The sequence below is a fragment of the Protopterus annectens genome, chromosome 11.part0, assembly GCF_019279795.1.
Source record: "Protopterus annectens isolate FY-2018-M chromosome 11.part0, PAN1.0, whole genome shotgun sequence".
NCBI lineage: Eukaryota > Metazoa > Chordata > Ceratodontiformes > Protopteridae > Protopterus > Protopterus annectens.
In genome coordinates, this window is record NC_056745.1 from 292,913,274 (window position 1) to 292,936,908 (window position 23,635).

General features: G+C 38.1%; 1 protein-coding gene across 1 annotated transcript in view; it reads right to left on the reverse strand.

The window, feature by feature from the left end:
- Window positions 1-2,587: 2,587 nt before the first annotated feature.
- SLC17A8 (solute carrier family 17 member 8) overlaps window positions 2,588-23,635 on the reverse strand; it is a 530,762-nt gene continuing 509,714 nt past the window's right edge. The window contains exon 12 of the mRNA XM_044087789.1: window positions 2,588-3,162. Coding sequence (XP_043943724.1) covers window positions 2,815-3,162 — 348 coding nt within the window. The 3' untranslated portion in view covers window positions 2,588-2,814. The remainder of the gene's footprint in view (window positions 3,163-23,635) is intronic.

Sequence of the window (23,635 nt, forward strand, 5' to 3'; positions counted from 1 at the left end):
ATCACTTCACAAATGTAAAATACTAGGCTCTCAAAGTTTGAATATCTTGACTATCATGTCTGCACAATAAGTTAAGTGGTTTACATACTGAGTGCAAAGATAAAGATGGAAAATACTTCTATAGACCTTTCCTATGACGAAGACCTGAGTTTACCTACGTCTAAAATCATTTTCAAGTCACGTTTGACCTGCATTGTAAGCCACAATCACATAATCCTGGATTCTGAAACAAAAACTGCAGGAAACGCTCAGCCTAACTAGAGTCTTCATTGGGTAAAAACTTAAACTTCCTGTAGTAGAGGCCCATGGGATATATGCCAATGAGCTGTTAAGGACATGCCAGTGTTTCAGCTACATGGCTTCTGAATGCCAATGAACTTTTACTTTTAAGTCCTTATGGGTACATTCAGGCCAATAAAGCCAACCCCCACTAAACACAGACATACATGTTTTAGATTTTATTTAATTTGTCAGTACAGCATAAACCTCCTCCAGTACACGAGGTTTGAGGTTTTACACAGTGAAGACTTTAGTTTGGCTGAATCTTTCTTGCAGCTTTTAGTGAATGGTTTGTCTCTGTGACCTTTTTACTTTTGGTTTGAATTCTGAAACAGTATGAGTTTGATTTAAAATGTTGCACTAAGTCTGCTGTAGTCATGGAACAGTTGTGAATAGTGTTTTGTTCCAATCACAGACTGTTAGGGATACAGGGAAAGGCTACAATGTATCTCTCTGCTAGATATTATACGTGAATATCAACTGGGCATTAATAAATGAAGTCCATTAACTGGGAACATTATGAATCTCAATGGCAGCCATGTCAATAATCATGCTTTATCACCAAAAAAAATCAATCAAGAACATCATTTTAAACATTGTTTTATTCACCCAGTTATTTAACTGCATTTGGGAGTCATAATAAGATGCATTTTCCAAAGAAGACAAAAGGTTGTATATTTGTGGTGCTTTGGATTTTGAATCCATGCTTTTTAACCACAGATTATTTAAATTTGTGTAGGACAGTGGGACATTCTGAGGCAAAATTAGGGATAATCATGTAAAACATGTAATGCATGTGCGGATGTGCATGCATACATGTACATAGACATATATGTACACAGTCATACAATTATATGAGCATCATTGGTAGTAAACCGATCAAGTGCAACAAACAGGAACAAAACACAATACACTTGGCATAGAGTATTAATAAGCAATTCACATTTACTCTTTGAACTGTCAACATTTTCTTTCTGAACTTTACTTTTGTGTTGTTTCTTTTTCTTTTCCCTTAATCATTAAACCCCCTAGCCTTCAAATTGAAACGTGATCTTAAACATATATTCTGATATCTCATGTGTGTTAAGATAAAGTTATTTTGCTGATTCAGTGTATTCTATTCTAGCTGTCTTTTAACATTCAAATGCAAAATGTTACCAGAGCCACATAAAACTCCTTTCCTGCTTGATGGCCAGTATTCCTACCTGCTATAAATAAGATTTAGCATATGTAGGAGTTATTTTTACATGGGCCAACCACAATTCAGATAATTATTCTGTACTGGCATTCCCTGGGTTATAACGATAAGCATCTGTGTCTGCTTACTTTAGCACCGCATCTGTGCTTACTTCTCATAATCATTTGTTTACATAATTTACTTTAACGTAATTTGTTCTTTGTGCTTTGTGTAGTTTTCAGCATGTTTTTTACATTCCTCTTCCACCTGTGTATGAATATGAGTTGCTTGCAGCTTCTGCAGATGTTTAGCAGCACAGAAGTAAAATATCAAATGAATAAAGACTAGATTTGTTTATAATAAACTAATACATATAAAATTCTGTGCAGAAAATATAAAGTAATTCACTGGAACACAAATTAAATAAGGATATAGACTCAATTGATAGTAACCAAACTGAGTGTTTTTAAGGGAACATTTTTATCACATTGATAGTACTGTGCCATAAAATGCTGCTTTACTTCCCAAAGATGTGTCAATTTACTGCTGTTAAGACTGTAAACTTCTAAGCAGGTCTATATTAAAATAACGAATGTTTACTTACCCGAATACCTAAACGCCAACACGTCTTCATCGAACTGCGAGAACATCGATTGTCCTGAAGTGCGAAATTGGAAACGTCGAATTGTCATGGTTGGCCCTTCTGTGGTATAGCTCTGTAAGGTAAGTGTGCGATAGTTACGGACCTTAGGGTTAGGGTGCAGGTTAAGGTAAGTGCATAGATGGTAATGTATGTTAGATTTAGTGTAGGGTTATAAGTAAGGTTTTATTAAGTGTATGTGTGTGGATTATTCAGTCTGTTTGGGTATAGCTTTTTGAGGTAAGTGTGCAATAGTTATGGACCTTAGGGTTAGGGTGCGGGTTAAGTTAAGTGCATACATGGTGGTATATGCAAGATTTAGTGTAGGGTTAGAAATAGGGTTTAGTTTAGGGTTAGAAGTAGGGTTTTGGTTAGTGTATGTATGTGGTTTATTTAGTTTGTTTGTGTAGGTAGCATGTAGCAGGTAGTGGGATGGGACAACTATGACATTTCAAGTTTTTGAATTTTGCTGTTTAGGGCATTCAGTGTATTTGAGGTTCGCAGAATATGTGTCGGCATTTAGGTATTCGGGTAAGTAAACGTTCGCGCTTTTAATATAGACCCCTTCTAAGCAAAATGCCTCAGATTATTACCTGTGAAATTATTTACACTTATTAATGTAAATGAAAATACAACCAGCTGCTTTGTTGATTTTTTTTTATCAAGCATTTTACTGTGGTTTGACCCAGACATGTAAATGCTAAACCTGCATATAATATTATGACATCTCTTGAAAGTTTCCATTTTCATACTGATATGCGACCTGGTCTTCCTGTAAATCCTGGGTTACTGCTTTCGATTTTCTCCAGCCCTTTTTCCTGGCATTGCTGCTCTCACTGGTAGCTCCATAGGATGACTTCTTTGAAGGATTTACAAAGGTTTCATTGTGCAGTTCAGTCTCCTCTGCCAGTTCATCGTGGTCTAAAATGACACATTTATCTTCACTTTGTAGTGTGGGATTTGCCCAGTCCTGCTGTTCACCAGAAGCAAAAATTCCATAAAAGATGACGCCACTGTAATGTACCATTGATGCAATCAGGAAGACTTTCTGCCATTCTTCACGAGTCTTATAGAAAGAAAGGGAAAAAAAATTTATGATGGAGTACAAATAAGTAAATCGCGTTCCAGTGGAGTTAAACCAAAATCTATATGAAATATATGTATAAATGATTCACAAATGTTAATGTCATTTTTTTAGCTGACTGTGTCAGAAAAAAATTAAAGAAATGAGAGTTCATTATATGATAATCTGCTACCAAATGCAAAACCGTAACGTGACTGCTTAAAAGAGTCAGAAAATATTGACACTTAGTATGCATGCTTATACCAATGCCTTTTAATGTCAAATATACATTTTAAAGGCACATAAAATATAGAACTTTACCTGACTCAGCCGTGGCTTAATGAGACTAAAAGGAATTCAATGATTCTAACAAAATAATAGAAACTAATCAATGGCATCATGGAATATAATAACTAGTTTCAACACAGCTCAGCAAATTGAGTGAAAATTTGATTTCCTACAAGAACTCCTGTAAAACAATTACTAAAATCTAGAATTTCAAGCGCCAGCCCTGCTGAGAGGGAACTATCCAGTATTGTTACTAGGGCGTGGGTTATTGCTATATTGTTACTAGGGCGTGGGTTATTGCTATATTGTTACTAGGGCTGTGTACGAGTCTAAAAACGTTGGTTGCAGAAAGCATTACAACTTTCTTTGCAAAGAAACTAGGCCACCAAACTTGTACAGTGTTCAACCTTACTGTCTTTTCCTGGGCTTTTATTTCCTGTTCTTTCCCATAGATATATGATAATATGGTAACAAAATGTGTTACCTGAAGTGCTATCTCCAATGTAAGTAACAAAAAAGAATAAATAAATGAGGAAATAGGAATGTACAAGAACTTATTGGTGATCATTTACAATTGCATGATAAACTGTCCTTTAGAAAGTTATTTCCTAATTTCTTCAGCCTGTCTATGCATTGCAAGCATCCTGCTGGATTTCTTGTGAGATTCAAGTTTAAAGCTCTTGCTCTGCTGTACTCCTTTTTCCCATCACATTTTTTGTTTAGCTATGTAATAACTCTCTGTGTTATGTTATTCTCTATGACTGTACTTGTAAAAAATATGTATATTAATTATGTTTAAAGTTTAAGTTGAGTCTTAATAGTCAAAAATCCTTTTTAACTATGTTTTCCAAATTTCATTACTGTATTTGGAGCTTTTCTCCCCGGGCCGCCGCTGAAAATGGACATATATCCAGTTGAACTTTCCCGATCAACAAATGTAAAATAAAATAAAATAAAATAAAATCACCTATTACTGAAACCCACAGCAGAAGTCATTCTGGTTCTGGTAACACAGTTCCTCATTAAACTATGTTGCTGATCAGTGTAAAACTTATTTGCTTACACATATTTCATCAATATTTCATAAAAGCTCATCTTTTATATTTACATTCATCTATAAAACATACCATTACCTCTTGAAATGCTGCTGCAGTATATATCATATATGGATAGCTTCATTCCTTTAATGGCAATACCACCTTTTTTGGGTGCTAACTCATGCCTGCTGATATTAAATCATCCTCAACAAAAATCTGAATGCCCTATTCATATCTGACAGTCTACTTGTACCTGATGCAGTGAAACGTTTGGTGATATCCATAGTTGTTATGTGAATGTGTAAAGACTATCAGTGCTGTCAACAAATAAGCACAACAAAGCCATGATTCATAGAGGCCTCTTGTGCCAATGTGCAATGGCCATGAATAAGCACAAGCCAAGGGAGTCATAATGAGATGCAAATCAGAAAAGAGTCAACACTCACTGTGAATGCTAATGAAGCCTTCTCGTGTCTACATCTGACACATAGTCATTGTTTTCCGCACCATTCACAGATTCATTATAAAAGAAGGAGACGCACAATTCTATTTACTCTGTAATCCATGATGGTGCTGTCACTTGGTCCTAACCTTGCTATTTCCCAGTGCTAGTTGCTTGTCTTGGCCGAGCCAAAACCATTTGTACCTAATGGCACTTGCCATTCAGGAAGGTGTAGATAAGAGGCAGGGAATAACTCACCATCATTTTGACAATCAGGATATACTTGATAGGTTCAGAGTAGACAGGTATATTGCGAGGGACTTAGTGAGTATGTGTGGCCACAAAGGGGTACTGAGGGGGATGTGTGGCCTTCCAGTCCCTGGGAATACAAAGGTATGTATACCCATCACTATACTTAGCCTGGGATCTTTCAGAGACTGGGGACATGTTCAGTATCTCACCAGCTTCTGCCTCAAGAATGCTATGGTATTTCCTGGATGTACTCTTGCCACATGCAAACCAGTACATTTATTTCCTGGTCTCACTTCAGGAGTGAGCCAGGACTATGTGTGCCTATTATGGGTTGACACATTTCCCTGAGATACTCAGAGCAATAGATTGCACTCATGTCACAATTAGCACCCCATCTGGTCCATGGTGTGAGTGGCACTGTAACAGGAAGGGCTACCATTCCATCATTTGTCAGGTAGTGTATGGTACATAGGGGTGCACCACCATGCCTCTGCCCAGTATCCTGCCAGAACACACAATGTCCATATCTGACATATGTGCTCAGTTTACCACCTCTTCCTGAATGGTAGAATGCCCAGTGGTTATCTTAGTAAGTGGAAAATATTTTTGTGTATTTTTATTTTATTTCAGTAGTTATTTATGGCAAAATGTATTGCTGAGTACTAAATAACCTTTTCTTCGTTTTGTCTTCCCCCTTTTCTCTCTCTCTCTTTTTGTTAATTTTAGATGATGGTGGATATCCACTAGAGCCATTGCTCATGACATCAGTGAGAAATCCAAGAACAGCTGCAGCACAGAACTTCAACACAACCCTGTCCCAGACATCTACTGTCATAGAGATGGTCTTTGGACTCTTGAAGAGTTATTTTAGGTGCCTGGATAATTCTTAGGTTGCTCTTTCAGATGCTTACTACATGTTGCATTCTGCACAACATGATTAAGCGCCACTGTGGTGGTGAAATGACCCATGCTGTCACTGCAGATTCCATTTCCAGTCCAAATATAATTAATGGTTACCAGTTGATGTCAGACCCATGTATGGCTGCACAGGTTAAGAGGTGGTGTACAATTCAGAACTATGGACCACAACATTCAGGTTAGTGTAGCCTTTCTTGTAAAAAAAAATATAGAGTATAATTGATGCATGCAGTTATTGGGATATACTGTGTGGTCCATGGTCTACTGTAACTGTTCATCTGACATTTCTTACCATATTTATTCAATTTTTATTTCAGAATACATACACATATTATTGTTTGTAAAAGTCATGCCTAAATGCTCACTGACCCTTGCTCAGTGATGTTGTAGGTAATCATATAAGGAATACTCAAATTTTAACTGTTTTGTACCAGTAGCATAGCTAGGGAGGGGTTGAGAGGGGCAATTGCCTGACTGCAAATTGTTGGGGTGGAGTGGGATCAGCCAATCCCAATTACTCTTAAATACATGCCCACTTTTAAAAGCCAGTATTGCATTTGTAGTGAAACATGAATGCTGTACTGCTCTGTGTGTGGTCTAAAATTTAGCAAATGCTACAGTTTAAAAGTAAAAACTTTTTTTTAGTAAAATTGTTGTCCAACAGTAGCAACTGTTTGCTATATTGTATTAAGCAATTAGCTATACATTAAAAATAAAAAATATATATTTTAAAGTAAAATATGAGCACTTTAGTAGTCTATGTGGGTTATAAACTATAGCAACTGCTTGTACATTTTGTAGCAAGAGGTTTTCTACAATTTAGAATAAAAAAGATTTATTTCATTGTGCTTTTTTTAAGTAAAATGTGAGGAAGTAGGGTCAGGGTGCAGAGATGGGACCTGTTTGGCTGCTGCATTTCAGGAACTCCAGGTACTTGATTGTTGACTGTTTTTTTTTTTTTTTTTTTTTTTTTTATTGCTGTAGCAGAAGAGAGGAGGTGTGTATCTGGCTACATAGCTGGGGTCCAGTCCAGTGTAATGAATGAACCTTTTTTGTGTTTTTTTTTTTTTTTTTGCTCTGTTATTGGAGAGCTGGGGAAGGAGGGAGGAAATGTGCATCTGGCCACCTGACTGGGGTTCCAATAGAAAAAGGAGTCCCCATTTTTTTAAGTAAAATGTGAGGCAGGAGGTTCAGGGTGCAGAGGCATGATCTGATTAGCTCCTGCATTTCAGAAACCCAAATTCCTCATCATGGGTCTTGATTTCCTTTTTGACTTTTCACTTGGAGAGCTTGGGGAGATGGGTGGATTTGATACTGTCTGCCTTGCAGCTGAATAAAAATGTATCATATTCCATGGGATTCATTAACAATCGTAAGCCTCCATGATGTAAGCATGTTAGCTTGATGAGCAGCAGAGCTAATTAAATATGCATGCTGCTCATCACACCTACACATTTGCAAGCACCTTTTTCTTGACCATTAATAGTGTTCACAGCTATGGAGATCTGCTGTCAAGCATGAATACAGAATGTAAACAAAATAGCTTACATACAGGCAAAGTTCAGATATGAGCACACACACTGTAGAAGGAGAAGTGAAATGGTAAAGAATGTACACAAATAATAGCTGCTTTATAATGCATAATTAATTAATGTGGAAGGGGAAATGTGTCAAGTGCAATCATATAGCACAGGCAAATGTTCTGAAGTGTCTAAGAAACATTTCTGATATAAATCCTGCAGTATTGATGTAATGATAATTAATGTCAATGACAGCACCACAGTTATGCACATAAATGAAAATGGACATGCTAAGAAAGGATATAAAGCGTCCGTATAACAAAGGAGAGTGACACTGATATACATGTTAATTCAATGCTGAGCTGAGATAGCAGTTAGCAAGGACAGAAGATCCATTATGGGATGAATGTATAGTCTGCAGTTATTGCATATGAGATGTATATACATGGAATTTAAGTCTGCAGGCTGACATCACTGCTATATTTTCCACCTCAGTATGTAAAGACAAGAGCAAATGGACTTTACAGCTGTAATGTCAGGTACATCAGAAATCGACATGCTTTTGAAAAGAAATGACACTAACACCCATAGGAAAGGGTTTATCACCTACGAACATGTAATAAACAAGTAAGTGTTGTATAGTCATGTAAATGCTGAATGGCAAAATAACAACACACAGCACACATAAGTTACAAATGATAACAGAGACTGGATGACACGTCATGAGTTCATGTTTTTCATTGCTGATTTGCAAACATTTCAGACATCATTATACTGGGTATGCTCACATGGAATTACAGATAACCCTAATATAACAACAGTAAACACCTCCTACCTAAAACCACTGTACTTTCTTAACATTCAACCTTACACCATACTTATGGATGACTTCAACTAACTCTCCATAAACTGGGAGACTTATACAACCCATAATTCACTTGCTCAGAGGTTTTTGGACTTCATCAATGCAAACACCCTGGAGCAACTAATTAGCTTCCTGACCAGAGGTGCAAATATCTTAGACCTAATACTCACAAACATGAAGGGATGCTGCTCCCTCCCATGCATTAACTCCTCCCTAGTAAGATCTGGTCACAAAATGATCTCCTTTAGTATTAAAACTAACCTGTTAAGAACTTTGCTAAGACCAATTACCTCAAACTAAATGACATCTTATTAAACTTCCAAGCTCCTCCAACTCCAGATGACACTGAGGCCTACTTTGAGCTTTACACAAAAGCACTGTACAACCACATTCATAGTTGCATAGAGGAGGCAGTACCTGCTTGAGTTAAACCTATGATTACTGGCAAAAATAAACCACTCTTGTGGACCCCTTGCATAAACAGGCTATTCAACAAAAGGAAATAAATCCTCTCAAAAGCCAAGAAGGAACTGACAAAAAGATACTCAACAGTTTAAACAACAAATTAGAGAGCTGGCCAGATCTGTCAAAGCAAACTATGAGGCAAAGACAGCCTCCCAGGTGAAAGATAACATAATGCTTTTTTAAATTATATTCATAACCTCAGAGGAAACGCTCAGCAATGTGCCGAGTTAATCATGAATGGCAACACTTACACCCATCCTGAAACTATAACAAACCTGCTGGCCGACAAGTTCAGTTCAAACCCCCCCCCCCCATCACCTGCTACCAAACCCAAAGACATACCCACAACCATCCCCCAACTAGTCATTATGAGGGAACAGGTTCGTACTGAGCTCTCTAAACCAAAAACACTGCCTCTATGGGTCCTGACAACATTCCAGGATGCTTCTTAAATAGCTTAAAACAGAATCTACCAATGCCACTGGAAGTCAGTTCAGATCTCACAGGTAATTGGTTGTGCTCAAAGACACACAGCCTTAACAACTGCTTTTGTGCAATTGAAAGCAGAAGGTCCTCTTGGCAGACACATAGGCACTACTAACATCACATTGCAGTAAAACATGTAAAACATGGCACTGAGTTTGCCATGTGTAATGTTCAACCTATTAACACAGGTTCCAATGGTCATTAGTAGAATGCTTAATGGCATAGCTTTTACCCTTTGCAGATTGGAAAGGGAAAGAAGATTAATTGTGACTTACTCTGATGTCTAGGGCTTATACAATGTTAACATATTGTTGAACCTGCTGTACCAGTTGGGAATAGAACTCATGGGATAAAGCATACAAAAATTGCAACTTAGCTTCTTGAGTGACAATACCACAGCAGAACTATCTTTCAAGCATAAAAATTAGAATTATCCTAATTTGGGAATGAATGGAGATACATACACCTCAAACAGGAATGTCTAAGTGTTTTTAATTAGTCCTGGGAATGCATTCCTATGTAAAAGAAAGTATTTATGTTTATAAATATATTTCAGATGGATGCAGTTAAATGAGCTGAGTAACACAGGATGGGGTATGTTACATACATACATACACACATACTTCACAAGATGTGACTGTACTAAATAGAGAAGTTTACTTTTGCAAGAATTACTATACATTGCTTGCAAGAAACATCATTCAAGAAACAGCAACAAAGGTGCAGTCCATTAATTCCTCCACCAGCTGTACAGTACAGTATATATATATATATATATATATATAAGCATAATGAGTACCTGCATTGCCTGACTTGATTATTAATGCCATATCATAGACATGTTTTGGGTCAGTATACTTAACAACTGGGAGGTGTTCACAGTCCTAAATTCAGCCTACCACTAGCTTAGGTGGTTCTGCTTGCACTTCTTAAGGTCACTGTAGTGATGACAGCATTGATCTTCAGTGTGCTGAATACCTGTTTGATTGAAGACAGCCTTAGCTAACCTATTCCAAGCCTCAGTCTTATACAGAGACCATGTAAAATCACCCTTCAACAGCTTACAGCTGTAGCCCTTCAGGAGAAGTGCCACAAATATCTTGGACTTCTCAACACCCCACATTTGTGCCCTAAATTTAGCATCATTCTCTCCTTTGACAGCCATGTCTGCAAAAGTCAGGTTAGCAAAATATGTCTGAACTGCCTCCCAGTTCAGATCTCACAGGTAATTGGTTGTGCACAAAGACACACAGCCTTAACAACTGCATTTGTGCGATTAAAAGCAGATGGACTTCTTGGCAGACACATAGGCACTACCAACATCACATTGCAGTAAAACATGTAAAACATGGCACTGAGTTTGCCATGTGTAATGTTCAACCTATTAACACAGGTTCCAATGGTCATTAGTAGATTGCTTAATGGCATAGCTTTTACTCTTTGCAGATTGGAAAGGGAAAGAAGATTAATTGTGACTTACTCTGATGTCTAGGGCTTATACAATGTTAACATATTGTTGAACCTGCTGTACCAGTTGGGAATAGAACTCATGGGATAAAGCATATAAAAATTGCAACTTAGCTTCTTGAGTGACAATACCACAACAGAACTATCTTTCAAGCATATAAATTAGAACTATACTAATTTGGGAATGAATGGAGATACATACACCTCAAACAGGAATGTCTAAGTGTTTTTAATTAGTCCTGGGAATGCATTCCTATGTAAAAGAAAGTATTTATGTTTATAAATATATTTCAGATGGATGCAGTTAAATGAGCTGAGTAACACAGGATGGGGTATGTTACATATATACATACACATATACTTCACAAGATGTGACTGTACTAAATAGAGAAGTTTATTTTTGCAAGAATTACTATACATTGCTTGCAAGAAACATATTTAATAATATAATTTTCTTTATTGTTATAGTCCTAATCAAAATGTTGTGATACATGGGATTTTAACATCCATTGTAAAAGTATTTTAGCTGAATTCAAACCCTTAATCAGCTGTGTTTATTATCTAAATTCACTGCACTTGCACATTGTAATACAAAATAGGAATGAGACAGGTGGAATTTCTTCAGTAAGTACTGTCCAAAGTGCTGAGGAAAGTTCACAGTTGCCAGGCATATTTGCTCTACATAAGGCAGCCTAAAGTAATTTTTTTCACTTTTTTCCTTAGGTAGTGAACCATGTTTGCACGCTGCCAAGTGGAGAACTAATGCAAATTAAAATGAATAAAAATAAAAAATATATAAATTATTGCATATTTTAAATAACTATGTGATCTCTAAACAGTATTTCAACAATGCTTTATATGCCTTCTTCTCTCAATTCACTTCAGTTACACTTTGTGCCACAGAATTGCACATCTGTCAGGTGCATTTTCTGCAGTAAATACTATTCATGGCACAGACAGTTGCACAACAATGTCAGGCATATTTCCTGTAATTAAGGCATCCTAATCTAAAGTTTTTATTTTCTTTCTTAGGCAGTTAATAATTTTTTTTCATGCTGCTGATTGGAGAGCAAATGGAAGGAGCATAAGAAAAATATATGCTACAGAAAAAAGCTGATAGTAAATTAAATGCAATCAATGGGTAGATGTAGCAACGATCAGAGCAAGAAATACATTCATGTGATACATTCATCCTTCTCAGTTGTCATTTCAACATCAGAAATTTGACAATGTACTTTGTGGAACACATTATCAGACTTATAATTAATGACAGCTAATTTGGAAGTGGACAGGCAAAAGCTCACATGTTGTTAGCAATAGTGACAAGAATTGCTTTTTAAAACAGCAATACAATTGTATCACAAAATGTGATTAAATATGCATTCAGACCACCCTCTATAAAATTATCAATTAGTTGGATTCAACCCTGCACTAGTTGTCCTTTTTACTATAAGCTCACTACGCTTATACCTTCTGCCACACAGAAAGTTAACTGAAAGCCAAATTGTCTTCACTGATTACCATACAATGTGCTGATGGCCATGCAATGTCACCAGGCTGGTTTGAGCTACATAAGGTAGACTAAACTACATTTTTCACTTTTTTCCTTAAGCCATGAAAGTTAATTTCATGCTGTCAAGTGGCACACAAATGCAGAAGGCAATGTTCATGAGAAACATGCAAACAATTATTTTGTGAATAACAACTTGAATACACATGAAATGAATCACAATGTATATCTAGGAATGAGCACAACTAGCACTGCATTACACTGATATATTCAGCCTTCTCACATCTCCTTACCACATCACTACTATCATGTATGTGTCACAATATCAGGACTTTAGTGAATACCATGGGAATGGAGAAAGGCACAGAGAACAACAGAAATCCTTTCATTGTTCATGCAGCATACACACAATTAACACTGACATAATTCCAGATGACTTATCTGTCAATACTAACCTTACTTGAGTTTCCCACATTAGCACATTCATACGCAAATTGAGTGTCAAGATTTATTATGACCTCCCTCATTAAAAGGATCTGGAAATAGGTTTCAAACCTTGCACCACCAGTACTGCTTTTCTATGCTTAATACCTTTACACATTATGCCACAGAGATAGGAGTGTGGCAACTTGTATTTTTTTCACACAGAACTGTTCGGACTGCTGAGAAAAGTGCAGTAATTCCAGTTTTAATTGAGCTATTAATGGCAGTCCAAATAAAATTTGGCAGTTTTTACCTTGGGCAGTGAAATGCCATTTACTGCTGTTGACCACTGCCAGTTAACGGAGCTCAATGACAAAATAGTGCTCGAGCGATAAAAGGGGAACATTTTTGATCAAAGACTTTAAATGTACATTTCACATGCTTAAGCAACTTGGTTATTTTGTAACAGAAACCTGTACTGATTTGAACATTCAAACAAGGGTAGTGAGAACAATAATTTTAAGAGTATTTCCCATAGTTGCCACAGATAAACATATATATTAATTAGCTAGGAGAAAAAGTGTTTGTTGTACTGATTGTGACATTGTAACAAGTCACATTTAAAGTGCAAAAGAAACAGGTTGAGAAAGTTGTCCTTTCGCATTTGATAGTAAATGTCTGGAAATTGGAATATTACAAACAAGACAGGCATGTACTCACACAATATTAAACAAAGTCTGCAAACACTGCAGGTGAATTTCTTTCTTTCTTTGTAGATCCTCATTCCCTTATCTATGCTTTCTTAATAGTACTTCTGTCTCTGTTTCATTGTATATGTTACCTTTATTAAGGCTTAAAATACTCCCTGAATTTGAACATCATTCTTACTAAGGGTCAGTAACTGTAGTCATTAAAGCCAACATTTGAATGTTAGGAATGCTACTCTCCTAAATCAGTCAATGGACTTTCAGACTTTTTGATAATTATCTTATCCCTGACACACCATAGATATGTGTACTTTAAAAAGGGAAGACTGTGAAAGCTGATTGTTCCTGCAGTCAGATTAATCACAGACACCTAAAAGCCATCAGCAGGGAGCACTTCTCAGTGCTTCTCCTTGTATTGTTAGTGTGTGAGCATTAATTGTGTAGGTCCTTACACCATGTCTACATTCCCTTTACTTAGTGTAGATTCTGGTATTTGAGAATGGTATGATTTAACATCTGATTTGCATACTCACAATGCTGACTGTGCAGTATATAAAGGTAATTGTGTAGCTAATGCCCTTGTATTGTACTGGGGAAATTATTTAGATCCAGGGAGTTCAATACTCCTAAACAACACAACCTTTGGAGAATTATCTATTTCCCCTATACTGCTGTATTGTCAAGGCATATTTTTATTTCTTCTGATATGTTTTTAGTTTAACATTAATAGGTGGATAGCACTGACCACTGAAAAGTATTTTTTATCTTGTTTTTTTTCTTTATCACTTTCTTTTGGCATAGCCATGTCAGCATTAGGAAAAGTATGCTACAGAATGCTACATTACCTATTTCTTTGTTTGTATTTAATTTGATGTTTGCATAGTTATGTCAGATGAACAGATTATAACTTTGTAGGATGGTCTAACATTTTTACCCATGTTAGCAGAAAAAGAAGAATGTGTTCTGTTTGTGGATTTCTACCTGATTGTCCTGCACAACTGTGGAGATGACACTTATAATACTCGTATCTGTTATAGATCATTGTTGATAATTGTTTTAGAAAAGTTTGGGGGGGTACTGTCCTAACGTGTGTAGTCATAGGGATCATTAACTTTTAAATTGTTGGGTGTATGTTGGATGCATGCAGTCACACACAATTGAGTTAACAGCCATTCTGCCTCTGTATTACACATGTAATTATGTGTGTCTGTTTTCTCTTTCATCTCATCCAGGGATATGGCACCCAAGAAGAAACATATACAAATATGAGGTAATTATCCAGGCCTTACATTGCCATGGAAATTTTCTGTTAGGGAAAGGTAGAGGTGACCAATCTACCTGAGAAAAGATATGACAGCAAGTGGTCGATAACATTAATGGTATTGTAGGGCATAGGAGAACTTACTCCCAGATATGACACCAGGCAAGCGATATGATAACCTTTACCCACCATAGGATGGCTTCAATTGCCCAGGAACAGGTGACTATGGAGGTTGGTCCTACTACCAAACCACTACTAACTGAAAGAGAGGAGTTGTTGTCCCTGTCAGAGATCCAGCTAGCTCTGCAGAGGGTTCCCACAGAAGCCTTGATGTTGGTGCAGATGTGGACACCTTTCAGATATGCAAAATGCAAATGTCATTGTTATATATTTATATGTGTATATCTTAGTTGTCTGCTATATATATATATGTAGAGAGAGAGAGAGAGAGAGAGACAGAGAGACAGAGAGACAATGATAACTGTGAGTCAGACTACAGTCATAGAAAATAGTGGAAGGTGTTTTGGGGTGGGGAGAATCCAACTGTTCACTACATTTTTTTAGGAGACAATTTTTAATCTGCACTTGTGAAGTAGATTGTTTCCTTTCCTTTCCATTCTTCAAATACAAGCACTTCTGGATTGTAGGCTGATATCCACCTGCACATGGTAAGCACACATTTGGTCATTGTTATTACAGCATATAACATAGATTAATGTTTATATGAGAGTAAAGTTTATGTTGCTTTAATATCTGTTAAAGTTTAACATACCTTTTATATAATAAAAATGTGATAAATTTTATTGTCTCTTATTCTGTTTGTTGGGTGTATTGCCTGTTATAACAGGTATTCCTGAGGGTGACACTGTGGAGCTCCTACCACCTGATGTTGGAGTATCAGTAGCCTCAGATGATGATGGTAGCAAAGAAGAGGCACAGTCTGGGGTTGCAGAGGATCACTTTGATACTAAGATTGAGGCTCCCACATCCCCGGCTCACATTTTAGACACAGTCAGTATTCCTACACTTACCCTTGGCACACAGACCTCTCACATAGGACAGGGTGAAGAGGACTAAGGTAGTGTGGTTATTCTGGTTGCAGAGGTGGTTGCTTATCCTGGTAGCCATTGTGAGGGCATGATGCCACACAGAACAGTTGCTAGGGGTGCTTAGATGAGGCCTGTTGTCTTCTGTCCTCCTGATGTTGATGTGTCATCAGCTGCAACCAGTTGTATGTGCAGGGCCATAGTAGAGGCACAGGCATGTTCCACCAGGGCCTCAAAAGAGATAATGTGGCTAATTTTGATGCAAGTGACTCCTTGAATGGTGTGGGCAACCCCTTGGACAGGATGAATGACACACTGTATCAGGAAGTGTTTGTGGTGGACTGTGTTTTGGTGAGAGTGGGCATCCACGTGGCTGGATAGCCGCTACAATTATTGATGTTAGCAGACATGCCCATGCAAGATCTTGCTCGCATAGTCACACTACATCTACTGCTCTGTCAGTGATTGTGGTGTCCTCTCTCAGACATGGTAGGCCATGAGATCATGGTCATGGACATAGCCAAGAGGAGGGTTCATACAGCAGACATCACTCACATTCAGGTAGCACCCCAACTTCTAGCCAGGGCCATGGAAGTAGAAGTGAAACTCCTGGTAGAGGTTGTTCTTGTGGTCAGGGGCAAGGATGCTGAACTGAGTGCTCTATTCTGCATGGCTTCCACCTGTCTGAGATGTCCAGATGTAGTACTAGCACAGTGCTTGATTGCATTCAAGCAGACCTACAAGTGCGTAGAAAAAAATGTTTCACTTGCCCATACCATTTCATAGACATGCATACTATCTAAACAGTATTGGTGAGTGCTATACATCTGTTGTTATGTGTTCTGAAGACTGTATACTCTGTTAGATATATGTATTTCTTACTTGCACATTCTTATTTCTTTGGTGTCAGTTTTGCCTCCTATCTCAACCCCCACATTGTGCAAATGATGATGATTGTGCCCTGCCCTTTGCACATATTTTTGTGATTTAGGGTTGTGTATATGTCTGATGCTTAGAGTGGATAGCCAAAGCCTATGTATTCACAAGCTTGCATTTATCAATATGCATTGCAGAAGAAAAGTTGTGAATGATTGCTTCTATAATTGTTGAACATTATTGTAGTTCATTTAGTATTGTCATTATAACGTTGGAAGCATAAGTACTTTAGTCTTGCTTCTAGGTATAGTTGTGCAAATGAGGTACACTTGACCTGTTCCATGTTTTATAGATAATTGTCAGTTGAAATGCTTGATGCGCAGTATTGTTTTTAATACACAAGTGAAAATCAAAAATCTTACAGAGGAGATATTGCGGGCATAAATGTACACCTGAGACAAATGGTCTGCTTAGGGGCATATACATATTTCTATATGAAAGTAATCAGTACAACTTATTTTTTAAGTGAAATTCTTTAGGTGTGGTAGTGAGAGTTTGCAGTGAAACAGAAGTGAGACTCCACTGGATGGTGGCGTTGTTTGGCAGCCAACTGCTGCCAAACAAGGAGTCTAGAGAAAGCCACTCTGCCATAGGACACACACACATACACACTTAAACACAAAACCAGCATATACACACGCACACACACACACACACACACACACACACACACACACACACACACACACACACACACACACACTTAAAACTAAATCATTAATGTTAGATTTCTGTTCTTGAGAACGATCCCTTATCCCATAGACCCGGCATGCTGTCACATAAAACGTTTCCATGCAAATTTGGAACAGAAGATGTCAAATACACACAATTAGGATCAAGAAGTCTGAGCAAGGACAGGGTCAAGCTGCAACTGAGATATGACTCCAAGACTGACCCTGTAATTATCCCATTCATGCTTGAAGTAGAAGTGGTGTTCCAGCAACTAGAAATTGTAACCAGAAACATGCCTCTGATAGTGGACAAACTAAATGGCATAAGGAACTAGATAGATAAAAAACTGCTGCAGTTTGCCTACGATACTGACTCAACCACCTCGCACATCCTGCACAGTTTCCTGTATGGTAGATGGAGAAATATCCTTGGTGAGCAGCTGTTTGAGAGGAAAATGATCCACACCAGTAGTAGTAGCCACTCTCACCCTACAGCTGCTTTTGCAGCTGAAGTGCTTGCTCAGTCATTCTCTGGGGGTGAGTATATACAACCATTGCCTACTATAAAATTTTGAAAAAATATAACATACATGTGTGTACCAAGCTTTGCATCTTCTGTATTTGGGTGTGAATCTCTCTTTATATTCGTGCATGTGTGTATTTTATATATATCTGTATGTGAGTCTACATATACACGCACACACACACTCACACACTCACACACACACACACACACACACACACACACACACACACACACCTGTGTGTGTGTGTGTGTGTGTGTGTGTGTGTGTGTGTGTGTGTGTGTGTGTGTGTGTGTGTGTGTGTTTGTGTCTACTACTGTGTGTGGCATCCACGTACATTCTTGTTTTTTCTTTATAGGTTCCACACTTACCTTGTTATTAGAGCAGGTACAATACTGTCCTTGTAGGTTGTCCCGGTGTGATGTAATCAGAATGCAGCCATTATATGACTAAGTGAAGGTGCTGTTTGAAAGGCATCAATTTTCCTATTTGCATGTGGTTGGAATCTTAGGCTATGAGCGAGGTAGTGAGTGTGTGTGTGTGTGTGTGTGTGTGTGTGTGTGTGTGTGTGTGTGTGTGTGTGTGTGTGTGTGTGTGTTATCCTTTGCCTCTTAGCCTAAGCCAGGGTATACTATACATGCCTCCTTCTGCCAGCACTATCGGCAGCTGGTGGTTCTCTCTAGGACTTCTCATCTGTACCTGCTGCTGCTGCTGGCCCTGCCTGTGGTCCCCGAGGCTGTGGTCGAGCCCCTTGTTGCCCTTGTTGAAGTGTTTTTCTGGGTATTATACAGTATAACATGGCACAGACTGTAAATATTTTGGCAGAAGTATCTGGGTCATACTGCAGTGCACCTCCTTATGTCTCTAGACAATGGAACCTTGATTTAGCAATCCAAACACATGTTCTATGATATTCCTAGTTTGAGTGTGGGCATTGCTGTATCCTTCCTCAGTGATGTTGTGTGGGTTTCTCATGGGTGTCATGAGACAAGGCTCCAGTTCATAGCCTGTGTACCCCATTAGATGACCTTGAGGAATGTTATCCCTAGCAAAGCTGGTGTACATCTCACAAGTGTGCTATATGTGTGAGTCAAGGAAACTGCCTGGGTTACCTGCACAGACACTGTAGATGATCCCTTGGGTGTTACAGACTACTACCTGACAGTTTATAGACTGGAAATGTTTTCTTTTGCTGTACCTCTTTCCCTTTTCCCCAGGTGGGACTTTTATTTCTTTGTGTGTGCAATCTATGAACCCCAGTACTTCAGGGAAGTGTGCTATTGCATAGTATTCCTGCATGGTTCTTGCTCTCTCCATGCTCTATTGAATGTAGTAGTATTGCATTTAAAAAAAACGGAGGTAATATTCTAGAGCCTGCTGCCTGTGACATCTTTAATGTATCCTCTGTGGGCCTCTGGAAAGTATCAGTAGCTAGTATACTAGCTAATGTTAACTGCCTTTCTTTCCACTGGGTTGGGTTTTCAATAATTTCCCTGGGGCCTGAGGTGGGGAAGGTAGAGGTTGCATTATTTCCTCCAGTGTTTCCCTGTCTACCCTCTATTTCTCAACAATTTTTTTGTCACCCAGTGCAGGATAAGCCAAACGGGGTCTAAACACCCTTCTTCTTCTTGTCCAAGGTCTGGCAGTAGCAGCATCAGAACACTGATTTAAATACTTTTGCACATACAGCATAATAACAGCAGCAGAAACCCCTAACATGCTTTTATTTCTAAGTGTAATCATGCTGTATTCCAAAGAGTTTTGGTGTACAGGCCAAAAGCCTACATTGAGTGTACATGATTGCTTTATAGCTTCCTAAATACTTCTGCCATGTTGGTCTGGTTAATTAGCTTGTACTATGGCTCTTTATGATTTCATCAGCATATTCTGCCATTTCCCTTTCTTTGACAGCTCTTCATTTCATGTAGATCTGTTTAATGCATACCATACAGTGTGCTGTTGTGTAGATTTTAACGAAGCTGGCCCATTATTGTTTCTATTATGCAATGTTTCCTCAGTTTGAACAATGTTGTTTGTTGAGATACTGTACATCAGATTATTTCATTGTATCATACAAAATAATGTGTGGTCTTAGAGAAAAAAAATAATTTATGCAATGGGGAGGGATAAGTATTGGCTGTGTTTGTTTACATGGCAGAATATCATTTTAATCCTTTATTTTCTTATTCATGTTCCCTTGAATAGTCATATATTACTACTTTTAAGTAGCTGCCAGTTGTAACAATAGTAATGCACAGAGTATTAATGGTATTAAGGGCTGTAATCTTATGTTATGACATACAGCTTTCTTTCCACTGTTACATGAGGTTTTAAGCAGTACCATTACAGAAATGAAATGCATAAAGTTATATTTTTTACTTTACTTAATGAGTTATTCCCCTTTGAGCTAAATATTGAAATGTATGTACAAAGGTCATACTGTAAGTGACAGTAGGCTAGGTGATGGTGCAAGTGATTTTGAAGAGAGGTTGTCATGAAAACTGTATGGTGAGTTGCTCTGAGGTCATGACCTAGTTGATGCAGGTGATCCCACAGACACTGATCTGACAGTACTGTGGGATCAGGACTTTGAATGAAAAGTTCTGTGAGGTGTTGAATGCCGAAGGTGCCTGCTCAGAATCTGTTGTGCCTCTTCCTCCTGACTAATTACAGTTCTTTCTTGAGAAGCACTTGTAGTGTTATTTGATCTTCCCCTATGTGTCTCTGGACAGTACCCTGTCCTCTTCCCCATCCAAGACTGACTCCTACTTGAGTCCGGTAAGTCCTATCTAGTGTACAAATAGAGGTGGCAATGGATGCATCTTGTGCCACCACAGCAAGCATCAGCGTGATCATGACATTATATCTCCTGTGTGCCACTTCCATATGCATCAGCCTGATCATGACATTATACCTGCTCTGTGCCATTTTCATATGCATCAGCATGATCATAACATTATACCTGCTCTGTGCCATTTCCATATGCATCAGCATGATCATGACATTATACCTGTTCTGTGCCATTTTCATATGTATCAGCATGATCATGACATTATACCTGCTCTGTGCCATTTTCATATGCATCAGCATGATCATGACATTATACCTGCTCTGTGCCATTTCCATATGCATCAGCGTGATCATGACATTATACCTGCTCTGTGCCATTTTCATATGTATCAGCATGATTGTGACATTATACTTGCTCTGTGCCATTTCCATGTAGTGCTGGAAATCCTAATATATACCTTGGAGGACTCTGACCATTTCCAACTGACTCTCTGTAGCAGTGTTGTAAGCCCTAACAATGTCACAGCGTATTTGGTACTGGGCAGCCAATACTTTACATGTTTCCTGGAGTAATTTGTGTGACTGGAGCACCCTTATAAAGGTGTCACTCTGGACACGGTTACCTCTGAATTTCTGCTGTCATCCTGAAAGTGTTCATCTGGGTTTAGAGATACTGGTCTAGAGAGGCATGCATTTTCCTCCTCTGCTAGTATGAGTGTAATGTTAGCATGTGCTTAACTTTGTGATGCACTATCACTTCCTATAGACTTCCTATAGAGTTCCTTACCTGTTGTGGGGTGTGAGACCCTGGCATTAAAGTTGGGCACTGCATGCCAATTTACTCAGGCTGTCTCATAAATTTAACTATGATATCATCCCCTTCAACAGCCATTCTGCTGCTGATATCATCCAAATTTATTGGTATACTGAACTGTTTGTTTTCTCTGCTGACTCTGTAAAAATGATTTGAAAACATTATCAATAATGAAATAGCATACAATACTGTAGGCTGTGGTGATGCACTTGTTAGCATTGTCGCCTCACAGCAAGAGGTTCTCCAGTTCGATTCTCAGCTGGAGCACTTTCTGTGTGGAGTCTGCATGTCCTCCTCACATTTGAGTGATGTTTAAAGAGAGGCAGGTAGGTGTGTGTGTAAATGGGTGTGCCTTCTTTGAAGGGTGGGTGTCGGGCTGGCACCTTGGCATCATAAAAATCCACTGCCAATCATTAGCAGACTGGAGTTCCGCTGTGGCGACCCCTAACCGGGAAAAGCTGAAAGACATTAGTACTGTATGCTTAGAAAGGAGGTGAGGGTGACACTTACCATGCACCCTGCCTTCACTGTCATTCTGTGAAGATGTGGAAGGTTCATCTGTTAATAGTAATTGTGTGTGTCATGTAATCATTCCATGTGAGCATGCAAGTTCCTATATCTAAATATATTTTGCTGTTTTTAAACAACCTTCCTGAGCAGATGTGTGTTGCTGCTACAGACATTGGCAATAGACAGGATCCACACCACCTCTGGCTATTTTAGTCTCATTATCCGCTGTGTCTCAGTCATCCCCATGAATGGTGAGTCTTCATCTGGTGTTAAAGGGATAAGTGCTGGTGGCCCCTCCAGTACTGGTACAGGCAATTGCACTCTGCCTTGTTGTGGCTCTAGAATACCTTGTCATACCATTTTCCTTCTTCTTGCACTGTATTAATATGTAGCTCCTTCCACCAAATGCATTAATGTTTATTGCAACTTAATTCCAGGATTTTTTGTCCTTTCAGCATGTTTGAGCCCCTTTATCAGACATTTGTTGTATGTCCTAAGGACTGCCATGAGGATGTGGTTTTCTTAATGGATGAAGTTATCCTTTCTTTGCCTTGATCCCTTGTTTTGCATAATTACTGCACATAAAAATATGCCACAATCATACACAAAAATATTTTGATCTAATCATCAGTCAAACAACGTAGCAATGAAAACATGCCTGTCATTGTCAGAAAGGCTAGGTTACACAAACCCCATAAACACATGCAGGGTCTCAGTCCAGTCAAGTAAAGTTGTGCTAAAGTAGTGTTCACACTATCATGAATACATCCATATTGGTAAGGCAAGCAGTTTGTCAGCAGATCCATCCTTCCTTACTACTTCCTTGTATTTGTAATACTGTCACTTTTTATTCAGTAATGACACTCAGAAATCTCCCAGTAAGGATACCTGTATGCTGATCTAACAAAACATTCCTGTCACTTCAGTACTTCACAATTAAATCACTATATTTCTACCATGTATGCACACTCAGTAAATGGAAATAAAGTAAATTATTTTCTCAGTGATCACTAATCACTTCTATTGCGGCTGTAAGGAGGTTCCATTTACAAATAACAGCTTTACATTATTCACTAAAACCATTGTAATATGCCTATCATATCAGTAAAGGCAGACACTTCTTGAATTGAACTCAATAGTACTGCTTCTATTTTTTCAGATTTTTAAAGAACTAAGAGGTTTTATGCTTTTTGGCTCTTTAAATGGGAATTGAACTAGCGGGTTGCTATGGGAGAGATATTGTTACTAAGTAGCCTGATTGGATGATGATGTTCATATGATACAAGAAGCGTTTTAAAAGAATGAAATTCTAATAAGTTTTTATCTGAAGAAGTTTGTACATTTTATCAAACGAAAAGTGCTTTATTAAATTGGTTTAGTACTTGGCCTGTGGTCTCCAGATATTTTTTTTCGTGTTTAAGTAGTTTATTTTTGTTCGAGTTTCTCAGTTGAACTCAATAATCTTACATAATTTTGAACTGTTTCATACTAATTTACCATATTTCTATTATTTTTCTCACTTTAAAATGTCTGTGATTTCTTAA